Source organism: Cebus imitator, unplaced genomic scaffold, assembly GCF_001604975.1.
Source record: "Cebus imitator isolate Cc_AM_T3 unplaced genomic scaffold, Cebus_imitator-1.0 Scaffold32, whole genome shotgun sequence".
NCBI classification, from domain to species: Eukaryota; Metazoa; Chordata; class Mammalia; order Primates; family Cebidae; genus Cebus; species Cebus imitator.
Genome location: NW_016107347.1, coordinates 6114516 through 6139181, shown reverse-complemented (window position 1 = coordinate 6139181; position 24666 = coordinate 6114516). Strand labels below are relative to the sequence as shown.

Sequence of the window (24666 nt, the reverse complement as noted above, 5' to 3'; positions counted from 1 at the left end):
TGCTTCTCCCCTCTCCCCATCAGCCATTCCCTATCAGCAGGTAAAAGACCGTTACCTAGAAAAAGAACAACTCTTGGTCCCTCCATCCTTTTTTTCCCCCTTTGCTAGATGCTGTTTAATATTTGTGCCTATGTTGCCAAGGAAATGGTAAGGCAAGTGTCATATTTCATAAAAGACTTTCAAACTGTAGCCAGGACTTGAGACTGTTCTCCATCATATGGCATTCCCACAACACCACCACCTCTTCCTCCACCATGTATCTTGTTTTTAAATACAGAACATAAATTTACTATGTCTGGTAGTTCCTGATTACTGTAAAAAAAAAAAAAAAAAAAGCCTTAAATTATGTAATTTTTCAAAATTGATTTCTAATTTTTTGTCAGATCTTGTAATTTTAAGAGTGAAGATAAGTTACCAAAGGCTACCAAGCCCTCCTGTTGGAATGATTCTGGTAGTGTTGCAATAACTTTGTTTTGTTTTCAGTTTATTTGTCTGTTTGTTCCCATTTGTCTCCGTTTTCCACTCTCATTTCTCTCACCGCTCCCATTGGCAAACATTCTTGTATGTGTTATGTACTGCATTTTATTTGTGCGTCTTTTAAAATACATTTTTTGTTGTGTGTTGGCATTTCTTTTTGAGTTATGTAACTGTTAGAGATTTTACACTGGGTTTTTCTCACAACCATGTTGTTGTTTTCTTTTAATGTCATTTTGCCGTTCTAGGATCCAATCCAGGATTCCTCATGGCATTTAGTTCTTGCGTCTTCTTTTTTCTTTTGAATTGGGATAGAATTCATATACTATAAAATTCATTGTTCTAAAATATACAATTCAGTGGTTTTTAGTATATACACAGGGTGTTGCAATCATTACCACTAGTTTCACAACATTTTTTTGCCCCAGAAAGAAACTTAGAAGTCACTTCCCATACTCTCGAAACCCTCATCCCTAGGCAACCACTAATCCACTTTCTGTCCTGTGGCTTTGCTGGGCATTTCATGTAAATAGAATCATACAGTATGTGGCCTTTTGTGTCTGGCTTTTTTCACTTACCAAAGTGTTTTCAAGGTACATCATAATTGTAGCATTTATCAGTACTGCATTCCTTTTTATGCCTAATGAATAATATTTCATTATGCATACATATATTTTGCTTATTAATCATTTGATAGACATTTGAGTTGTTTCTACTACTGTGAATAATGCCACTGTGAACACTGGTGCATAGGTTTTTGTGTTGGTTTATGATTTCATTTTTCTTGGTTGTATACCTAGGAATGGAATTGTTGGGTCACATGGTAGCTATGTTTAGCTTTTTGAAGAACTTCCAAACTCTTTTCCACAGCAGCTGCACCCTTTTATATTCCCACCAGCAATATATAAGGCTTCCATTTCCCCATATCCTTGCCAACACTTATTTTCTGTTTTGGGGGTTTGTTTTCTAGCCATTCTAGTGTGTGTGAAATAGTATCTCATTGTGATTTTGATTGGCATTTTTGCTCATGAGTAATAATGTTGAACATCTTTTCATGTGCTTATTGACTATTTGTAAATCTTCTTTACATACAGAAATGTCTTTTTAAATCCTTTGCCATTTATAACTCAGTTATTTGTCTTTTTTATTGTTGAATTGTAAGATGACTTTATGTATTCTGAATACTAGACGATTATCAGATACATGGTTTACAACTATTTTTCTCCCGTTCTCCATTTGTCTTTTTACTTTCTTGATACTATCCTTTGATGCACAAAAGTTTTAATGCTGAAGAAAACTTCAGCTATTTGCAGGGGCACTGCTTGTGCTTTGGTATCGTATCATCTTAAGCTTTTAAGATTAATCTGCATTGCTGGGTGAACATAACTGATTGCTTTTAACTGCTTGACAGTTTTCCATGAGTGTTTGCCACAAATAACCTGTCCACTTCCCTATAGACAGTCACATTGCTTACAATACTACAGTATCACAAACAATTCTACAATACATATCTTCACATACCTATGCTACAAAACAGTGTGAGAATCCAAGCATTGGTGGCACATGCTTGTAGTCTGAGCTACACAGGAGGATCACTTGAGCCCAGAAGTTTAGGCCAGCCTGGATAACATAGCAAGATCTTATCTGTCTTTTTGTGTGTGTGTGTGTGTGTGTGATGGAGTTTTGCTATTGTTGCCCAGGCTGGAGTGCAATGGCGTGATCTTGGCTCACTGCAACCTCCACTTCCCGGGTTCAATTGCTTCTCCTGCCTCAGCCTCTCAAGTAGCTGGGATTACAGGCATGTGCCACCACGCCTGGCTAGTTTTGTATTTTTAGTAGAATGGGGTTTCTCCCTGTTGGCCAGGCTGGTCTCAAACTCCTGACCTCAGGTGATCTGCCCACCCCGGCCTCCCAAAGTGCTGGGATTACAGGCGTGAGCCACCACACCCAACCCAGAGACTTTATGTCTTAAAAAATAAAAAACATTGTGAGAATTTCTGGGAGTGACAGAGGGTATGCATGTGCTTTATTTAGTACTGTCAGATTGTTCTCTATAATTGTTGCATCTGCCTATGCTCCCACCAGCAAAACATTGAGGATTCTTATACCTTTACTTCCCCACCCGTACTTGGTATTATCAGCTTTTGAATTTGCTAGGCTAAAGGATGAAATTGTTGTCTCGTTATTTAATTTGCATTTCTCTGATTGCCCATGAATTTGAGCATCTCTTCATATGCTTGTGGAATTTCTGTCTTGTTGATATTTAGTGGTTGCTCTTGAATTACATGGACTTCAGTAGTACAGTTTTATTTTAGAGAGTGCAGATGTCTTCTCCTATCATGGTACCCTTTATTATACAGAAATTCTTAATTAGATATGATCAAATTTGTCACGTTTTACCTATAGCTTAAAGTCTTGACGTTTTAAGTCATTTTTCCCCCACACCATAAAGATTTTTCTTTTATATGATCTAATACCAGATATAATTTTGATTTTTGTACTTAGGTCTTTAATTCATCTGGAGCCTACCTTCATATGTAGTTTTAGGAGGGATGTAGTTTTAGTTTTCATTCCAACCATGAGCCAGTTTTCCCAACACCAGCTCTTAGACAGTACTTCTTTACTCTGTTTACTTGTGACACCATCTCTCCTGTATATATCAACTTCCCCTTTAAGCATGAGTCTCCAAGTTCTCTATTCTATTGTATTAGTTTATTTGTTCTTGGGCTGATAATATATGTGTGTGTATTTTTCATTATTTTTTTTATTCGTAAGTTTGTGATACATCCTAATATATCTGCTTATTAGGGCAAACCTATCTGTCTCTCAAAATTGACTACATATTCATGGAACTTTTCTATATTAAATTTTAGAGCAAATTATTGAGCTCCTCCAAAAAAATTGAAGTATAGTTTTTGGGGATATATTGTGTGTGTGTGTGTGTGTGTGTGTGTGTGTGTGTGTGTGTGTGTATATTTTGTGGGGGAGGAGAATTTATATCTTTACATATTAAGTCATCCCACCTAAGATCATGGAATGTCTTTCTAGTTATTTAGATCATCTTTTATGTCCTTTAATAGAGTTTTAAAATGTTCTTTCTTACTCTTGGTAAGATGATTCTCCATAGATTATAATGTTTATTGCTGGAGGTTAACTGTGGATTTTGTTTTTATCTTTTGAAAATATGCTTTCTCTTAAGTGTATTATTATAGGCATACCCTGGAGATGCTGCAGGTTCAGTTATAGGCCACTGCTATTAGGTAGTGGATGTTGCGATAAAGTGAGTCACGTGAATGTTTTGGTTTTCTAGTGCATATAGAAGTTATGTTTACACTATACTATAATCTTTTAAGTGTGCAATAGCAATATGTCTCAAAAAACAATATACATATCATAATGAAAATACACTTTATTGCTAAGAAATGCTAATGATCATCTGGGCCTTTAGTAAGTCTTAATCTTTATGCTGGTGGAGGATCTTGCCTCAATGTTGATAGTTGCTGACTGATCTGGGTGGTGGTTGCTGAAGATTGAGGTGGGTATAGCAATTTCTTAAAATATCATACTGAACGAGTATTCTTAATGTCATCTGGAATGGTGAATCCTTTCCAGGTTTTCAATTTGTTTTGCCTTGATCCATAGAAAAATCACTGTCTGTGGCAGCTATAGCTTACCAAATGTATTTCTTAAATACTAAGACTTGAAAGTCAAAATTACTCCTTGGTCCATGGGCTACAGAATGGATGTTGTATTGGAAGGCATGAGAAACAATATTTATCTCCTTGTATTTCTCCATCAGAGCTCTTGAGTGACTATTGTCAGTAAGCAGTGATATTTTGAAAGGAATCTCTTTTTCTGAGCGGTAGGTCTCAACAGTGGGATTAAATTATTCAGTAAATCATGCTGTAAACGGATGTGCTATTATCCAGGCTCTATTGTTCCATTTTTAGAGCATAGGCAGAGTAGATTTAGCATAATTCTTATGGACCCTAAGATTTTTGGAGTGGTAAATAAGAATATGATTTCACCAGCTGCATTAGCCCCTAACAGGAGAGTCAGCCTGTCCTTTGAAGCTTTAAAGCCAGGCATTAACTTCTCCTCTCTAGCTATGAAAGTCCTAGATGGCATCTTCTTCTCATTGAAGGCTGTTTTGTCTACCTGGAAAATCTATTGTTTAGTGTAACCACCTTCACCAATGATATTAGCTGAATCTTCAGGAGAAGCTGCTGCAGCTTCTGTATCAGCATTTGCTGCTTCACTTTATGTTACGGAGATGACTTCTTTCCATAAACCTCATGAACCAGCTTCTTCTCGCTTCACACTTTTCTTCTGTATCTCTCTCAGCTCTCAGAATAGAAGAGAGTTAGGGACTTGCTCTGGATTAGGCTTTGGCTAATGAGAATATTGTGGCTGGTTTGATCTTCTATATAGACCACTAAAAACTTTCTCCGTATCCAGCAATAAGGCTGTTTCATTTTCTTTTTTTGTTTGTTTGTTTTGAGACAGAGTCTTACTCTGTCACCCCGACTGGAGTCCAGTGGCATGATCTTGGCTCACTGCAAACTCTGCCTAATGGGTTCAAGCTATTCTCCTGCCTCAGCCTCCTCAGTAGCTGGGATTACAGGCATGCGCCACCATGCCCTTCTAATTTTTTTATATTTTTAGTAGAGATGGGGTTTCACCATGTTGGCCAGGCTGGTCTCGAACTCCCGACCTCAGGTGATCCTCCCACCTCATCCTCCCAAAGTGCTGGGATTACAGGTGTGAGCCACCGTGCCCAGCCCATTTTCTTATCATTCATTTGTTCACTGGAGTAATATTTACAGTTTCCTTCAAGAACTTTTCTTTTGCATTCAAAACTTGGCTAACTGGTATAAGAGGCCTAGCTTTCAGCCTGTCTCAGGTCTCAACATGCCTTCCTCACTAAGCTTAAGCTTTTGATGTAAAGTGAGAGACGTGCAACTCTTTCACTTGAATGCATAGAGGACATTGTGGGGTTATTAATTGTCATGATTTCAATATTGTGTGTCTCAGGGAATGGAAAGGCCTGAGGAGAGGGAGACAGATGGGGAAAGGCTAGTTGATGGAGCAGTCAGAACACACGTATTTATCAATTATGTTTGCCGTTTTATAGGAGTGTGGTTCATGGCACACAAAAACAATTAGAGACAAGTAACTCGAAATTGACATACCCAATAAGCAAAGGTGGAAGAACTGGGAATTTCTAGTGAGTACAAGAATATAAAGATCAAAGATCACTGACCACAGATCACCATAATAGATATGATAATAATGAAAAAGTTAGAAATATTGGAAGAATTACCAAATTGTGACATAGTCATGAAAGTGAACACATGCTGTTGGAAAAATGGCACCGATAGACTCACCCAATGCAGAGTTGCCATAAACCTTCAATTTATAAAAAATGCAATAAAAGGTCAGGTGCGGTGGCTCACGCCTGTAATCCCAGCACTTTGGGAGGCTGAGGTGGGTGGATCATGAGGTCAAGAGATCGAGACCATCCTGACCAACATGGTGAAACACTGTCTCTACTAAAATGCAAAAATTAGCTGGGTGTGGTGGCACGCACTTGTAGTCCCAGCGTCTCAGGAGGCTGAGGCAGGAGAATTGCTTGAACCCGGGAGGCGGAGGTTGCAGTGAGCCGAGATGGCGCCACTGCACTCCAGCCTGGCGCCTGGCAACAGAGCAAGAATCTGTCTAAAAAAAAAAAAAAAAGCAATAAAGTGAAGTGTACTAACATAAGATATGCCTACACTTATACACAGAAAGCCCAGCAAAAATTTAATTCTCATCAAGGGAGAGCTATACTTAACCCATTGATTTACTATTTTAAGAATTTTCAAGGCTAGGCGCTGTGGCTCACACCTGTAATCCCAGCACTTTGGGAGGCCGAGGCGGGTGGATCACCTGAGGTCCGGAGTTTGAGACCAGCCTGACCAACATGCAGAAACCCCGTCTCTACTAAAAATACAAAATTAGCTGGGCATAGTGGCGCACGCCTGTAATCCCAGCTACTCAGGAGGCTGAGGCAGGAGAATCGCTTGAACCTGGGAGGCGAAGGTTACGGTGAGCCTAGATCATGCCATTGCACTCCAGCCTGGGCTACAAGAGCAAAGCTCTGAAAAAAAAAAAAAAAAAGAATTTTCAAATAAAATTCAGAGAGAAGATAGGCCAGTTAGACATTATGGAATAAATATTTGACTTTGTGAAGTAAAATAGCTTATAACAGAAAAAAAAAATGGAGATGCCATGTAGCATGTAGCACTGGTTGAAGGACTAAAAATGAAAAGGATACCAGTGATAGGACGTTTTACTTAAACGGATGAAGACAACAAAAAACATGTAACTTTAAAAGTAAGCACCAATTTGTGGTACATTCTGCCTGGAACTGAAATCTCTTATCTAGAATGGAAGTTAAAGGGTAACTTGGAATTGGTCAGATTATTTCTATTGTCCTGCTCTGCTGTTATACACATATTATTATAGCCAAGGTAGTAAAGCCAATAAATTATTGACCACATGCAAAGGTGCAAGTATCTCCCAGTCATCTTGTCGGTAGACAGAATTTCCCTATCAGTTTCAATCCCCTTCGTAGTAACCATGAATTTACAGTGACAGAAGAGAATCCAACTCTATACTAGGCACTAAGGTAACTTGAAATTGACATACCCCAGAAGTACATGTGGAAGAACTTCTGGAAATGTCTAGTGAGTACAGGAATATCGAGATAACTGAGGTGTTTCTTGCAATCAAGGCATTCAGAGTCTAGCAGGAGAGTCAGGTGTTCTGTCAGCTTGTGACGCAGTATGGGAAATCCTGTGAGAACATTGTGATCACAGTGTGCTTAAGACGCCAGGTAGGATTTCACAGAGGAGATGACATTTTGAACATGAGGTGAAATGGAAAGGCAGGAGTGCCTGAGTAACAAGGTTGGATAGTAGCTTATGAGCAAGAAAACACACCACAGGTTTTTTTGTTTTGTTTTGAGACAGAATCTCGCTCTGTCACCCAGGCTGGAGTGCAGTGGTACAATCTCAGCTCACTACAACCTCTGCCTCCTGGATTCAAACAATTATTCTGCCTTAGCCTTCCAAGAAGCTGGGACTACAGGTGTGTGCCACCATACCCAGCTAATTTTTGTATTTTTAGCGGAGACAGGGTTTTGCCATGTTGGCTAGGCTGGTCTTGAACTCCCGCCTCAGGTGATCTGCCCACCTCGGCCTCCCAAAGCACTGAGATTACAGGTGTGAGCCACCACACCCAGCCCACCATAGGTTTTGTTTGTTTGTTTGTTTTGTCTTTTTTTTATTTTTATTTTTCTCAGTTGTGGCATATACCTTTGCAAATAAGGACCACCATAGGTTTTCATCCAAGGCAGTGGCATGATTCAACCTGTGTGTTAAAACTGTAATCTTTGGTGGCAAAAAGAGCAGTTAAGAGGTCAGTGTAAGCAACTTGTTAAAGTTACTCAGGAAAAATAAAATTCATGATAGCAATATAAAAGGGCATCCAATTTCCAGGTCTCAAAAAAAAAAAAAAAAGCAAAGGTTCATAGCCCACTCAAAGCCCACTCCACCCCCACCCTCCCTTCCTGGAATATTTGACTTTAAAGAGGAAACACAACCCTCTGGATAGGTTCTGCTCCTGAGGTTGGTTCCACATCTCCAGGTCTGGTACACATTGTTAAATCCATGTTCACACCTAAGCCCAGCAGCCAGAGAGCATAGAACTCAGGGGCCACTTGGCTTGGCCATAGACCATTTCTGTCCTCCTGCCACTTTCTACTCTCTTGCCTGTGTTTTTAGAGTATTCTTTAGCTTCTAGACACAAGAAGTTTTTCCATAAAAGTAAGCGATTTATCTGTGTTTTTAGTCTCACAAAACTTTGGAAAGTAACAACTTAATCAAAGCCATAAAATAGTGATGCATGTATTATTGTAAAGCCTGAAGTTTTAGCTTTCTCAATGGAAACTGCTTCCTAATATTCATATCTCTTATCTTTAACATGAGATTTTTGCTATTACATTCTAAGATTCAGGTTTTATCAGCTTCCACATGTTTTTCTAACTTAAAATATCCTCTACACTTAACATTTTTATAAAGCAAGGTGAAGATTTCAGAATATCTACTTAAGGAAAAATGCAACCCCAAATGAGAGCTATCATTTTGATGATGATGATAATGATGATACTTAAAATAAAAACTGTTATATTGTGACTATTATATGCCAGGCACTGTTCTAAGCATGTACATTTATAAGCTTCTTTGATACTATAACCCAGTGAGGTAACCATATTTCCCCTTTTATAGACAAGATGATTCAAAGCACAGAGAACATAACAGATTTGCTGAAGAACACGTTGCTAGCAAATAATGCGTTGAGGCTTAAACTCTGTCCATCTTGCTCAGAGTTCATGATCTTAATCATTAAGCTGTACTCTCTCTCTCTGATACTTCAAGTATCCTGAACTTTTATATTTAAACATAATAAAATGTTCAGAAGTTTTAACTTTAAAAATATGAGTCTGCCAGCCTTAGGCATCTCATTTAATTGTCGGCTTCTTGCCATCTAGTTCTAGGTGCACACAGTCACCATGCTTAGCTATGAAAGCTGCCTTCAAGGAACAGCAGGGGGTCCAGAGCTGTTGGGAATGATACAGAAACAAATGTAATGTTTTTCACCTATGTTTGTGTTCTGGGAAAATAGAAGCAGTAGGATATTTATGAACATTTTTTAGCCCTCAGGATGATTCTATAAGTTTGTCTTTGGTTCTTGGTATCAGGCAAAATAACTGCTCCTATATTAAAGATGCAGGTTCAAAGGTGTGAGTGTGGCTTGCAGACTGGCCTCCATGTTCCAGCATTCCTGACACCTGGCTTCGTTATCTAGAATGGGTTACCAGTTATTAGGTGTGTGCTCTGGAAACCCATAGAATATTCCTGGAGCTCTGTCTTCTCTATAAATATTATGTTTATTTCTGCATTTTATGATGTTTGGATGGCTAAAACAAAGGTGAAAATGGGGACGTAATATGATTCCTGTTCTCTTGAGACATAAAGAGTAATCAAAAGCCACAGGGGAAAAGATGCTAATGTGCCAGTTCCGGACAGCTGACAATAGTGCTGTTCATGCTAAAGCCACTAAAGTCAGGACAGCAACAGCCATCTGTTACCGTCTCGCTTTCACAGATCCACTCGGCCTTCACATTTTATGTACAAGTTCTTATTTCTATTGTTTTCTCATTTGAACAGAGCATCATGGTCCACCATCAGGAACAAACTCAGCCAGGCAAAGCCCAGCCCTGCAGCACAGGCCCATGGGACAGTCACAGGCCAGCCACATACCTGGGGACAGGTGGGGCTATTCTCAGGTTTTTTTTTTCCCTTATTCTCTCCTTATTGCTCAACTCTTCATAATCCCATTCCCCATCATCCACCCCCCCATTACAGTAATGCAGATGCCAGCTGTTGAGGTCAAAATTAATACTCTCGCCTGCTCCTCAGATACTTCCCCATTGCCTCCACCCATTCAGTGCCGTCATCCCTCTCCCAGCCTCCGTCCCAGGCACCGCATAATTATCCAATCGTGCCTGACATGCGAGGACTAGAAAGAAATGATGGCATCTGGCTTTGCTACTCTTGCTCTTCAGTAGTTTTCAAAGGGAAGATACAGACCCATATGGATTGCTATGTTATCAGACCACCTGAGCAGAGCAGGATTTTGTGTGTATTTGTGTCCTCCTTCATTGAAAATATTAGCCACGAAACAAAAACTGGATTTCCAAAAATCCAGCATCTTCACAGGCATTGGTGCTGCAGGAGAGCCATTTTTCACTGTGACAAGGTCAGCTTATCTGCCCTCTGGTGTAGTTATTTGATTGCAGTTTTCTTTGATATAAACTACTCTGAGATGTCCTTAAGAAAATTGGGGATGTTGACAGACTACAAGCTATGTTGGCGTTAATGATGGGGTTTCTCCTAGTACCTCTCTGATTTTAGATATAGTCTGTCTTCATAGTGGTTTGTCAGAGGGAAAATGGCAAAGTTGAGCTTTTAAAAGAAAACAAATTAATCTGCCTTTAGACTGTTTTTCATTTTCTCAGTTCAGAGAGTGACTTGATTTCTCTGTCTTGTAGAAGTGCCCTAGAAGGTGAAATTGGAAAAGATGTCTCCACTTCCTACAGACATTCTTGGTCAGACCACAAGCACCTTGCACAGCCTGACACCGCAGTAATCTCAGTTGTAGGCACTCGGCACAATCAGGTAAACAAACATCCCCCAGATGCGGAGTGATATTTTGAGTTGCCATGTCACTGGCCTTTTTGAATTTTTATTGCAAATCAATTCAGATAAATTTGTTTCCAAGACTAATAATTCTCGAAGACCTGCCATGTGTTTGGCATTCTGCTGGCATCCATGAGAGAATGTCAGGAGTGAAAGAAAAGTTTCCCCTAGGGCAGGAGAACTCTGAACCCTTGGTTAAGTACTTAGAATAGTATTTTAGATGATCAAATTAGGGTTTTTTTGTTTGTTATTTGTTTTTCAGAAAAATTAGTCAAACTCTACTTAAAGGATACACTTTCCAAAATTCTGTTCTCTGATTGTCCCATTGCACATTGACCAACTAGAGAAGACATGTAACCTTCAGATTAATTTACACTGCATTTATAAAAATTAAGTAGCCCTTCCACCAAAATTTACATTCCTTCTTTACAATATAGAAATGCACATTGAGAGGATAAATCATTTCTCTCAGCTATAGAAGTAGTCTTTCTTCAAAATGTAAATAGACAATCCATGAGAACTTGCTTTTCTTATACTTCTTTCTCTCTAGAGCCTTGGTTGTTACCCAGTAGAGCTGGAGAGAGGCCCCCGGGGATTTGGATTCAGCCTCCGAGGGGGGAAGGAGTACAACATGGGGCTGTTCATCCTTCGTCTTGCTGAAGATGGTCCTGCCATCAAAGATGGCAGAATTCATGTGAGTTGGCTTCTGTCTGTAACCTTAGGTTCCAGCTCTAGACTGGAAACTTCAAAAGATATTAATAATCGATATAAAGGGAATGCAGAAACCTCTTAAATCTAAAAAGCAGGATTTGTCTTCACTGAAACCTAAAAAAGGCAAATGCTTGTCATTTTGCTTTTCTAACATCCTGCTGATTTCATTTCTTCTCTTTAGTCTGCTAGACCGTATTGCAGTTATGCTACTTTTGGCTTCTTGACCTTAGTCAATAAGAAAATTCATTTCTTATTCACATAGTCAACATCTGAGGGTAAACAAATTAATAAATAATACATACTTTTCATCTTAATAAGAGTCTTGAGAAAGCAAGGATCAACTAGAATCTTTAACTGTTTTCAGGGAACAGTAGGCCAAGGATTTTTTTCCCCCATCTTAGCTACCCGGAGCAGTAACTAGAGGCTGAAAAGCATGGCTCTGAACATTTATCATTGTTTCAAGGACTAGAATTCACATCAGTAGTATTCCATCATAGATATTCTCAACTCATTCAATTAGAAAGGCAGATGATCCTGGTAATTATTAGATGGTATATTCTAGTAATTATTAGAAAAGATGCTTCTCAGTGATTGCAGTTTTGAATTTTTCATTTCACTCCCATTACTCATTTCATAAACACATACTGAGTGTTTGCATTCCCCAAAGCCTTATGTCTGCTACTGAATGAGTTGGGAGAGTGATCCAAAATAAGATATTATCCCTCCTCAGAATGACCAGACACATGCACAAGTTCAAAGGGGTGAAGAGAAAAGATTTCACGGAATAGGTGGCGTTGACAGGTGCATAGGATTTCAATAGGGAGAAATTGAGGAGAGAAAACATTCCAGGCTGAATAAATGAGCAATGGGGCAAAATGAAGAAAGTATAAGTCATGTACAGGGAACTTCAAATGGTTGAATTTACATAGATTTTACTTAGAAAATACATAGAGGAATAGAGGAAATGAGAATATCAAAGCAGATGGGTCACAGGCATAAAGATCCTAGACAGTGGGAAGCCACGTGAGGCTTTTCAGCCAGGAATTTCCCCTCAGAGCAATCTGCTGATAGAAATCTGTTAGTGGTGTGCAGGATGAAGGGAATCAAGGTAGCTGTAATTTATGCATGAAGTGGTAGTGGTGGGAGTATAACTTGAATGGTGACATTTTGAATGGAAGATAAGAGGTGCCTGTGAATTCAACTGTCAGTGAAGAAAGGACCAGACTAGGTGACCAACAAGTATCCTTAAATGAGGGATGAAGGAAAAGGAAGAGTAAAGGATGACTCAGAAGCCTTGCCCCATCTGTATTACAAAAACCGTTAGGGAGACCAAGGGGAGAAAGGATATGGTAAAGACTGATGATGTAGTAAGTTTGAGTCATGTTGAGGTGAAGGGAACAGCTGGTAGAGCAGGTGTAAATGTTTAGCAGGCAATTACTACTAGTGGTAGAAGCCCAGATTGCCACATTACTGAGAAGTGATGATTGAAATCTTTGTGGTAAATACAATCACTAAAAAAGAATATTTAGAGAGTAGTGAGCCAAGGGCAGAACTGAGCAAGGCATGTAATGACTAGAGAAGATAAAGAAAAAGGGAAGGCGGAGCGTGCAGAGCCACAGAGCCAACGCTGCAGAGTGTTCATGACAAAGAGCAGCTGATGGCCAAATGCTGTTACTATAGCTCATCAAGAACTGCTGGATCTACTTTCTCATGCAGTTTCATACAGTGACGAGAACGTGGGCTTGGAAATCAGACAGGGCAAGACTTGAACTCGTTCTGCCACCTTCTAGCTGTGTACCCCTACGTAACTTCTCTGAACCTGAGTTTCCTCATCTGCAAAATCCAGAATCATATGTAAAATACACAGTCCAAGTACTTCTTAAAGTCTTAATAAGAGCATCTCGAGACACTGTTTACAGAGGATGGCATATTTATTCCTGGTTTTCTTGGTCCTTTCCCCTCCCCTCCTCTCTTCTGTCTCTCTCTTTTCTCTCTCTCTCTCTCTCTCTCACACACACACACACACACACACACACAGACACACACACACAACCTATTCAGTTAGTTTACATCTGCGTTTTTAACTCTTCCTTTGTATATATTGTCACAAAATCCAATTAAATGATAAATTAGGATATGTTTTAAATGTTGGTTCCAAACATAATCTTCAGATCCACTAATCTCAATAAACAAAAGGCAAACAGGCCTTAAAGCAGACAAAGTCTAGTTCTAAACATGTAATTCTTAGCCAGGAGCGGTGGCACATGCTTGTAATCCCAGCTACTTAGGAGGCTGAGGTAGGAGGTCACTTGAGCCTAGGAGTTCAAGACCAGTCTGAGCAATACAACAAAACGTCCTCAATTAAAAAACAACATAACATGCTTTATGAATGAGCAGAAACTTTAGAATTTAATGATGAAATCAGCTTTTATTTTAAGATTAAACTCTAAAAACAAAAGCAAATAAGCAATTAACTCTTAGGCCCCAGTGTGTTCTAACCTGTAAGAAAATGTCAGCTTTTCAGAGAAGTCACTTTTGGGGCTATTAAATTATCAAAATCTTGACTTGATAAAGCTCACGAGGGCTTTGCATATAACTAGTGCTCAATAAAATGTTACTGATGTCCAAATGATAAGAGTTTATCTCCAGCTGACACTCTCACCGTGGAGCCACCTGAATGCCTCTTTCTGCCTCCCCGGCTTGCCTCTCCTCCTCTCCCTTTATTAAGTTGACAGCTGTACTTTGTGTCCTATACTTTTATTCCATATCTCCAGCATATAGTGCCTTGACCGTTCATATCAGGTGCCCCATAGATACTTGTTGAAAGAGTATAATGGATGCATGATAATTCTAGATACTGAGAGAATTATTGTTTTTTAATTTTTTTTTTTTTTTTGAGATGGAGTCTCACTGTGTCACCCAGGCTGGAGTGCAACGGCACAATCTCAGCTCACCACAACCTCTGCCTCCCGGATTCAAGCGATTCTCCTGCCTCAGCCTCCTGAGTAGCTGGGATTATAGGCACACGGCACCACACCTGGCTAATTTTTGTATTTTTCATAGAGATGGGGTTTCACCATGTTGGTCAGGCTGGTCTCGAACTCCTGACCTCGTGATCCATCTGCCTTGGCCTCCCAAAGTGCTGGGATTACAGACATGAGCCACCGCGCCCGGCCTGTTTTTTTAATTTCTAAGATTAGTTCTCAGCACTTACTATTGGGTGAACAGGACTGGGGATATATGAAGTAATTAGCAGAAAACTTAGTAGTGTCATTAAGAAAACAGGAAAATGTTAACTTGTAACAGATGGAAGGGTATTGAGAGTCATTGAGAGGTTCTTCCTTTCAATCTGGTTAAGATTTAGAGAGGAGGGAGAAAAAAAAAAAGTTCTGAGATGAGGAAGTGAGAAATAGCTGAATGGAAAAAATTCATATTAGGAAATAGTATCAAACTTAAATATTTAACATAGAACAGAATCAGATTTAGAAAATATTACGAGTTTACTGTCTTTGAGGCAATGTGCATTTCCCATACAACATGTGTTTTTACTTATATTAATTACTCTGAGGTAGGTGACATTATCCTCACTTACAGATTTAAAACTGAGGCTCAAGGAGACTTAGTCACTTGCATAGATCACTCAGCCTGTGAAGGCCAGTGTGACCCAGGTGTGACCCTGGTCCTTTGTCCTTGAAGCTCGGTCCATGTGCTTTCTGCTTTGTCAGGTCTTGGCTTGTGTCCAGTTTGGATGGATTTCACTGAGAGGCAGATAGTTTCTTAACAGGTTGTAAGATAATGTAAGCCATGTGACAGAAATATTATTTTGTAATTTTAATACATTTGTAGTGGATGTTGTTTTTAAAACAAGACTGCCTAAAAAGATAATGATTTGTTTAAAAAAGGGAACATTCTTTTTCTCTGTTCTTCCTACTTCTTTTCTTTTGGTTCATTTTTTTCCCTCCCTTTCATTTGTCTTTCCTTTCTCTTCTTTGTCCCCATATTATATATTATTATTATTATTACTTTGAGAGAGAGTCTTGCTCTGTTGCCCAGGCTGGAGTACAATGGCATGATCTTGGCTCACTGCAACCTCTGCCTCCCAAGTAGCTAGAATTACAGGTGCCCACCACCACGCCCAGCTAATTTTTGTATTTTAGTAGAGATGGGTTTCACTATGTAGGTCAAGCTGGTCTCGAACTCCTGACTTCAGATAATCCACCCACCTCGGCCTCCCAAAGTGCTGGGATTACAGGCATGAGCCACCGTGCCTGGCCTAATTATTTTTCAATAATACAAAACTGAACTTGAATCTTCTGTTTATCAAAAGAAGTTTTCTCCCATTTATTTTTTATGACATTTTTAAAGTGACTTAAAATTTTAAAAAGATGTTTACTGGGTGGATTTTTTTATCTGTGGTTTTGTGTAGGTCTCTGCAGAACTTCTCCCACTTTGAGGGCCTAACAGTAAATCTTAAAGCAATGGCTCCCCGCCTTTCCCCCAAATTCAGTTTTAAAGTTAAACAAAAATGACACCTGGTGGCAAGTCTGTTCAATTACAAGTTTTATTTCCAGTTTATTGCAGTAAAATAAAAAGTATTACAGTTTTGGAGAGCTTAAGCTAAAGAATGTGATTGAAATAAACTATAACCTCAAACATGTTTTACAAGATAAACCCAAAGCAGGGTCTAAATACTATCTACTTTTTCCTTTATCAGCAGGCTTATATATCTAGTGCTTATTACCTATATCGCCTCATGAAAATGATTCTTCTTCCGTCAGTTATCAAGGGAAATCTAAGTATTGGCTTTTGTTTCACTTACCTATTCTGGATAATAAGGGGTTTTTAAATTATTCTCCATCCTGTTGTCTTACTTTGGTTGGTTTTGTTAAGGTGTTTTCATTTTACATATTAAATCCATCAATCTTGTTTCTGATCTCCTCCATTTTTTCAAGAGTAAACCTCCCTTGTTTAAAAGAAGTATGCAACAAGACCCTTAGTCTATTTCATAGTTGACTTGAATATTTTTGCATTGTGCAAAAAATTCAGTCTACAGTTAAATCTTCATAATGATACACTTTAAAATAGCTTGAAAACTAGTATTGGTACTTTCTGTATAATCATGTTTTATCTTAAGTCCTTCCAGAACCCTAGAAAGTAGGTACTAATATTATTCTCATTTAACAGATGAGAAAAATGAGACCACAACGCTAGAAAAAGGTAGAGCACAGGATGTGAACCACGGCCTCCTGGCCACTTGTGCCATGCTGTATGTGTAGAAAGAGCTGGTCCACTGACCTTTGTCAAATAGAGTCCTTCTGTTTTGTTACTTCTGGATTGGTTTATTATTTTTATTCTTTAGTTACCTTATAGCTAGCTTCAACTCAGAGGAACTTCTGGATTGTTTTAGTAAGCTCTTACAAATATTTGAATATTTGCTTTTTGGAATTTCAGTAATATGCCATTGTTTAATGTTTCTGTTTTGAAGTCAGTATCCTTCATTTACATGTCACCCTGAAATAGATTTTTTTCAACTTTTATTATAAGTTCAGGGGTACATGTACAGGTTTATTACACAGGTATATTGTGTGATGCTGAGGCTTGGAGGATGAGTGAGTTCATTTTCCATCTCCCCGGTAGTGGGCATAGTACCCAATAGGCAGGCTTTAGCCCCTGAGCCTCTCCTTCCTCCCTCATCTTGTATTCCCCAGTGTCTGTTCTCATCTTTGTGTCCCTGTGTACTCAGTGTTTAGCTCCCACTTATAAGTCAGAAATGTGGTATTTGGTTTTGTTTCTGCATTAGTTTGCTTAGGATAATGGCCTCCAGCTCCAACCATGTTGATGCAAAGGGGACATGATTTTGCTCTTTTTATGGCTGCATAGTATTCTATGGTGTATATGTATCTTTTTTTTTTTTTTCTTTTTTTTTGAGACAGAGTCTTACTCTCTTGCCCCCGTGATCTTCCCTCCCCCCAAAATGCTGGGATTCCAGGCGCGAGCCACTGAGCCTAGCCACATTTTCTTTATCCAATCCAGAGTTCATGAACACATATTTACTTGAAATAGATTTAAAATCAGTACCATCATTATCTTTAATTAGGTCCATTGCAAAGTTATACTTGACTTTTCCATATTTCCCTTTTTCTTTTAAAATAATTCAGAAAATCCAGACGTGGTGGCTCAACTGTAATCCCAGCACTTTGGGAGGCCGAGATGAGTACATCATCAGGTCAGGAGTTCAAGACCAGCCTGGCCAACATGGTGAAACCCCATCTCTACCAAAAATACAAAAATTAGCCAGGTGTGGTGGTGTGCGCCTATAGTCCCAGCTACTCTGGAGGCTGAGGCAGGAGAATTGCTTGAACCCTGGAGGCAGAGTTTGCAGTGAGCCAAGATGGTGCCACTGCACTCCAGCCTGGATGACAGAGCAAGACTCCATCTCAAAAAAATATATAAGTAAATAGACATTTCTAGTACATCACAATAGTACTGAGGTATATCTTACTCTGATCCGTAGTTTTATGTTTATTTTCTTGAGAAATTATTTTACACTAATGTCACTAACTTTATGCCAGTTACTGGTTTTAAATAAATGCTCATATTAATCTATTCTTCAAGCTTTAAGAAATTTAATCTTATTCAAATGCCTCATGTATGTACAGGACATGGTGGCAGTTCAAAGGAATACACAGTTTTCCCTGGAGGCCAGGAAAGGCTTCAAAGATAAAGAGCCCTCTGCCCAGGTTTAGGAGATACATTTAAGATTCAGCTCAAGTTTGAAAGTACCCTCCACATTTAGACATAGCTCTGTAGTATCATTTGGATTGTTTGTGAAGTGTCTAATGTGTACCCAGTGCTTTCACATGAGAGTTGATGAAAGGACAGATGGCAGCAACAGGAAGAGACAGTGTCCAGGTTTACTCACTCATAAAAAGCCCACATAGGAAGTACCAGGTTTACTTCTAAAAATCCTACACAGGAAAGTTTCATATGGCTAGTAAAGATCTCGGCATCTTCAAATCAAGAATCAAATTTTAGAATTTCATTAACATTCTAAATTTGATTTCTATAAATTTATAAATTTTTGATTTCTATAAATTTAGAAAATTATGGATTTGATTCTTGATTTCTTTTTTGAGATGGAGTCTCACTCTTGTTACCCAGGCTAGACTGCAATGGCGTGACCTCAGCTCATTGCAACCTCCACCTCCTGGGTTCAAGCAATTCTCCTGCCTCAGCCTCCCAAGTAGCTGGGACTACAGGCGTGCACCACCATGCCCAGCTGATTTTTGTATTTTAGTAGAGATGGGCTTTCACCATGTTGGCCAGGGTGGTCTCAATCTCTTGACTTTGTGATCCACCTGCCTCAGCCTCCCAAAGTGCTGGGATCACAGGCGTGAGCCACTGCGTCTGGCCCGACTCTTGATTTGAAGATACCCCGATCTTAGTTACTAGCCACATAAAACTTTCCTGTGTAGGATTTTTTGAGTAAAACTGGACACTGTCTCTTCCTGTTGCTGCCATCTGTCCTCTCATCAACTCTTGCATGGCAGCACTGGGTACACATTAGATATTTTACAAATGAAAGAATCACTTAGCAAGTTTGATTTACGAAGGATGCACAGTTTCATGTTGTTCCTGTAAATGTTCTGTCTAGGTTGGGGACCAGATTGTTGAAATCAATGGGGAACCTACACAAGGAATCACACATACTCGAGCCATTGAGCTCATTCAGGCTGGTGGAAATAAAGTTCTTCTTCTGCTGAGGCCAGGAACTGGCTTGATACCTGACCATGGTAAGTAAAGTAGCCCACTGGTAGCTGAAAAGTTGTATTTTAGGGAGGGGGCAGAAGAAAAGGAATATCTATTTGGAGAGGATGGATATTTTACTAGTTAATTCAGAGATGAACCCTAGAACCATCAAAAGCTAGTTACATAGCAGAGTTATAAGTATTAGAAAACAAGTGACTTTGTCAAGTAGAAATTTTGTTGGAATGGAATATATTTTAAATTCAATCAGAAAAAAATATATAGTAGTTTTCATAGAGAAATGTGCCTGTAGAAAAAAAAAATCAAGTGTATTAGAGGCAAATGATTTACATGTCATTAAAAAAACATTTTAAATCTCTTCAAAACATCCCAGATTTTCCCTTACTTGGCTAATTACACATTACCAACAAACATTTTTATTTCTGTAAAGCAAGATAGGTTTATACTGTAAGGAGTAAGGAGCCTGAAAACTTAAGGCTTTTCTGATGACTCGGCAAAAACAAGTTGCTCTCACCCTACCTGCAGACAGGGAGCTGGACCCGAGACCTTGTCTGTCCCGTATTAACGTTAAACTTCCTGGGTTTCCACTGCATGTTCTGAAATACCATGGTATTTGAAAGTCACTATTGTTTGAGTGCACTATTCTAGAAATAAAGGCAGTACCACACCCACGCAGTAACTGCCTCATCTAGCTCCCCACCCCCAGCCCTACCCCACCCCATCCCACCGCTTTTGAGGGATGAGTGTAGACATAATCTCCTACAGTACCCTTCCAGCTTATGATTCTCTGGCTGTATTATCTTCCACCATCTGCTTGTAAATCATACGTTCCCAGTGACATCTTTGCTAACTGCACTGATTTTTTTTTTTTTCACATAGTCCTAGGCTTTTTCTCTTCCCTCTTCAGGTTTGGCTCCTTCCGGTCTGTGCTCCTACGTGAAACCCGAGCAACATTAAGGCTTTCAGGGCTTTTCTTGGTCTTTCCTTAAAAAGACTTGGTAAATTTGCATGTCTTGTAAATCACTTCCTTCTTTTGTTTTCTTTTAAATTAAAAATGATGCTGTTAAGTACATCTATTTCTATCTTCTGCACTTTTCAGTCTCCTTTTGACATTAAATTTGACAGCTTAATGCAAGAGAACTATTTACAAATGCCCATGAGCCTCATTCTGGTTACCACAGTTTGGTTTCCTTTATTAGTGATTTTGCCATATCCTAAACTATATCCATTAATAATAATTAGTGAGCTTCTTGGACCAGGTAATTTGGTTCAACTTTTTGTAACTTGTAAGTTCTGACGGGGCTTTACTAATAGAGAATTTACAGATCATATCTCACTAATTATATGTAATTGGAAAAAATATCTATATAAACAACCTATCCTTCATGTATGAACAGATGTCTATACACGTCTGCCTTTATAGAGATATGTTGTAAACATATAGACTGTATAAAACACTCATAAGCTTTTTAAGCAGTCAGTACAATTCAGATGGCTGTCAAAGTTCAAAACGTATTGTTCCTATTTATAATTCTAAAATTTAATGTTCCATTCAAATCACTTTTTTAGGTGATTGGGATATTAATAATCCTTTATCTTCAAATGTGATTTATGATGAACAGTCACCATTACCCCCATCTTCACACTCTGCTTCCATATTTGAAGAGTCTCACGTGCCAGTAACTGAAGAATCCTTAATGAGAGTTCAGATATGTGAAAAGGGAGAAGAATTTAAGGACATTGTGCCTGAAAGGAAAAGCACTTTAAATGAAAATCAGCCTGAGATAAAGCATCAGTCTCTTCTCCAGAAAAATGTGAGTAAGAGGGATCCACCCAGCAATCATGGGCACAGTAACAAGAAAAATCTATTAGAAGTAGAAAATGGTGTTACCCAAAGAGGCAGATCAGTTAGTCCCAAAAAGCCAACCAATCAGCATTCAGAGGAACATTTGGATAAGATTCCTAGTCCTCTAAAAAATGACCCCAAAAGAAGACCCAGAGATCGATCCCTCAGCCCCAGCAAGGGGGAAAATAAAAGTTGTCAGGTCAGCAGCACCAGGGCAGGTTCTGGACAAGATCAGTGCAGAAAAAGTAGAGGTCGGTCTGCCAGCCCGAAGAAGCAGCAAAAAATTGAAGGAAGCAAAGATCCATCAAATGCTGAAGCCAAATTATTAGAGGGTAAGTGTCGAAGAATAGCAGGCCATGCAGGCGATAATGCTGAGGAGATCCCAGATGGGAAGGAAAAGTCAGGCGTCATCAGGATAGATGCAAAGCAGAATCAGTTGGAAAAAAGCAGAACAAGGTCTCCAGAGAAAAAAACCAAAAGGATGGTTGAGAAGCCTCTTCAATCCAGAAAGACGAGTAACACTACAAGTAAAGTAGAATCTGAAAATGAAAAAGGAAAGAAAGTAACCATAGGAGAAACAAGTTCTAGTAATGATAAAATTGGAGAAAATGTCCAGATATCAGAAAAGAGGCTGAAGCAAGAACCTAAAGAGAAGATAGTTTCAAACAAAATAGAAGATCACAAAGGGAAAGAACTAGAGGCAGCTGACAAAAACAAAGAGACTGGAAGATTCAAACCTGAAAGTAGTTCTCCAGGTAGGAAAGCACCGATAACGCCAGGGCCCTGGAAGGTGCCGAGTGGAAATAAAGTCGCAGGCACTGCTGGTATGGCTGAGAAACGGCAGTAACCTTTAGTATAAAACAAAGAAACACAAGTTGTAATCTTTTCTTACAGCAGCATTTTTCCAGGAAAAAAAAAAAAAAGCCTTTTTCTTTTCAGATATTCTGAAACAGATAAGTACATGTTAATGTGAGCATCAAGTTACCTAGGCTGCATGAAAGGCCTTAGAATTGCTAAGAACCAACTGTCCCCTTGGCTGGCTGCCCTCCCTTGCACTCAGGAAGGAGCTGCATCCACATGCTCATCTGACCCGCCCTGCTCAGGCTGCCCAGCTCGTCTTCATGAGTGTCTGAACAAATGTTGATATTAACAATGTGGTCACAACTCACTTTGTATTTGTGCCAAGTTATCTACTGTATCATGTCTGTTTTTATCCTTCTCGTTCAGCTATTTCCACAGTAAAGAAAAAGTTAGGTTTGGCTTGGAAGTTGATGTTCTCAATAGCATGTTGCATGTTTACAGAGAGAAATATTTGAGTCCTCGCAGAAGAAGAGACTGTCAACTCACCGTTAAAGATAGCACTTGTCTCTTCCAACAGCTGCTGATGATGTCCCAGTTTAAAAATAAACCCCCCAAACATCACTACTTCTTTACAGAAAAAAAATGCAGTCCAATACTGATGCTTTCTTATGGCTTATTTTAATTTGGCTGGATACGTTGTTCCAAGTAAGTGTTAAAGATATTACTTACAACTGAATGTTTGAAATGAGAACGTAAGCAATAGAGTCCATCTCCTGCTGTGTTATCCAACATTGATGTGTAGTTGCAGCATCTCAGGTCACCCTTTTTATTATTTGTTATTTCATTATGAAACCATAAAGAAGCATGTGGAAAATAGTGTTTATTGCTCTTTGAAGAAAAACCACCAACTATTTCTGGATATTTTGGCTTTACCTACTACTAAAGTCATTAGTCTTTAATATATAATGCATATTTGCAAATGAAATGTATAGATCATGTGAGGGACTTAATCACGAAACCAGTTTCACAGTCCGGGTACCAGCTCTTCTGCTAGCAGGTGTACAAGCTTGGGTGTTTAGAACAACCTATGTACGGTCTTACCCAGCAAGTAAAGACAAATGTGTAGACAGTACTTACTGGATCTTATTTAACTTCTAGCTACATTAACTTTCTTATTTAAAAACAAGAAAGGGAGACTAAACATCTGATTAGCTTGTACACATTTTCAGAATTCTTTTAAAAAGTCTAGTTAAACATGTTTCTTAGAAGTTGGAGACTGTTAACTTCCATAAAATAGATCAGGTTTTTCAGTTCCCTGAAGCAGCATTCAGTAGCATCTATAAATAAAGGCACCCTCTGAAAATAAAAAACTCTTTTATGGAGTGTGTAAACACACTTGTTCTGTCACCCTGGGTTCATCTTGTTGTGAAGCACATTATGTCCAGGTCCTTCCCTCTGGGAGTCTGACTGTGAAACTCTTTAACCCAACAACTGTATTAGCCCCTGTAGATAAGACATGCTTCCCAGAGTGAGATTTTTGAAATCCCTTTTCATCCAGAACTGTATTTACACACTATTGTAACTATTCAAATAAAGCAAAATTATTAGGAGGCTTGATAAATACTAAGAATTTAGTACCACAGAAATTATTTATTTTCCCTATAGTCCACAATTAGTGATAACAAATCCTATTTTTGTTAACCGTGACATAACTTTGATGTCCTATGTTGTCCTGTGTGGCTTTTCCTTTCTAAGTAACCTCTGTACTGATTCTATACTGACTTAGCAATGCAGCCTTGGAATGCTGAGCAAGATATGGGTGTACTGGTTGTAAATGTTGATATATTGTACAGTGCCTTTATATACACTCGAGGTTCTGACTAGAGAAAGATCTGTAAATTGCTCGTTATTTTTTATATAGATATTAAAAAAAAAAAAAAAAAGTTCATGGCCTGCATTTCTTTTTACTGTCAGATTGGTTTAGTGTTGCTTTCTAATGGTGGAGCTAGGTCCATCATAGACTGAGCCCTCAAATAGATTTTCTCTCTCCAACTAACAAACATTTAGAGTCCTAAAATCAGGAGGACTCTTATAGCTATACTTTTGTTTACACATAGAGTTTGAAATTGTTCAGAGTTGAATATCATTATACCCATTTTTCATCTTTCATTGTAAAGAAAATAGCTTTGGGTAGATAATTTGCTACTAAAAAATCCTTCCTTAACACTATTGGGGAGACAATAAAGTTTCTTATTGGAAATTCAGCTACTAGACGTTTATAATGGATATAGTAACATAAGTCCATTTACCACAAGGTCACAAAATTCCATTTCATTAGACTAACAATTCACATTATTTTTAAAGGTCATTTATTTAGTTTTATACTTAGAATGAAGTGTTTTTATTTAACTCAGTATGAAAAATGGCTAAAACCTACTTCAAGATCATGGTTAATTTAATACTCTCTTTTAATGTGAAAAATAAATTCCTACCTACCATTTCAAGAACTCATACTAAAAGTAAACCCACAGCTGGGCACAGTGGCTCAGGCTGTAATCCCAACACTTTGGGAGGCCAATGCAGGCAGATCGCTTGAGGTCGGGAGTTCAAGACCAGCCTGGCCAACATGGTGAAACCCCATATCGACTAAAAATACAAAAATTAGCCAGGTGTGCTGGCAAGTGCCTGTAATCCCAGCTACTCAGGAGGCTGACGCAGGAGAATCACTTGAACCCAGGAGTTGGAAGCTGTAATGAGCTGAGA

General features: G+C 38.8%; 1 protein-coding gene and 1 long non-coding RNA gene across 3 annotated transcripts in view; one reads left to right on the top strand and one right to left on the bottom strand.

The window, feature by feature from the left end:
- Window positions 1-23829, top strand: part of MAGI3 (membrane associated guanylate kinase, WW and PDZ domain containing 3) — a 289692-nt gene extending 265863 nt beyond the window's left edge. The window contains exons 17-22 of one of the 2 annotated variants that reach the window (XM_017524274.2): window positions 9747-9849; window positions 10631-10757; window positions 11329-11472; window positions 19144-19282; window positions 20164-20254; window positions 20826-23675. In XM_017524274.2, the coding sequence (XP_017379763.1) occupies window positions 9747-9849; window positions 10631-10757; window positions 11329-11472; window positions 19144-19282; window positions 20164-20213 (563 nt within the window). In that variant the 3' untranslated portion in view covers window positions 20214-20254; window positions 20826-23675. Of the gene's footprint in view, window positions 1-9746; window positions 9850-10630; window positions 10758-11328; window positions 11473-19143; window positions 19283-20163; window positions 20255-20825 lie in introns of both variants that reach the window. The other variant, XM_017524272.2, reaches the window with a different exon arrangement.
- LOC119470472 lies at window positions 19471-20169 on the bottom strand. The gene is made up of 2 exons (XR_005199383.1): window positions 19776-20169; window positions 19471-19542 (listed from the first exon to the last, which is right to left on the bottom strand). It is a non-coding gene; the product is annotated as an uncharacterized LOC119470472 (long non-coding RNA).
- Window positions 23830-24666: the final 837 nt, after the last annotated feature.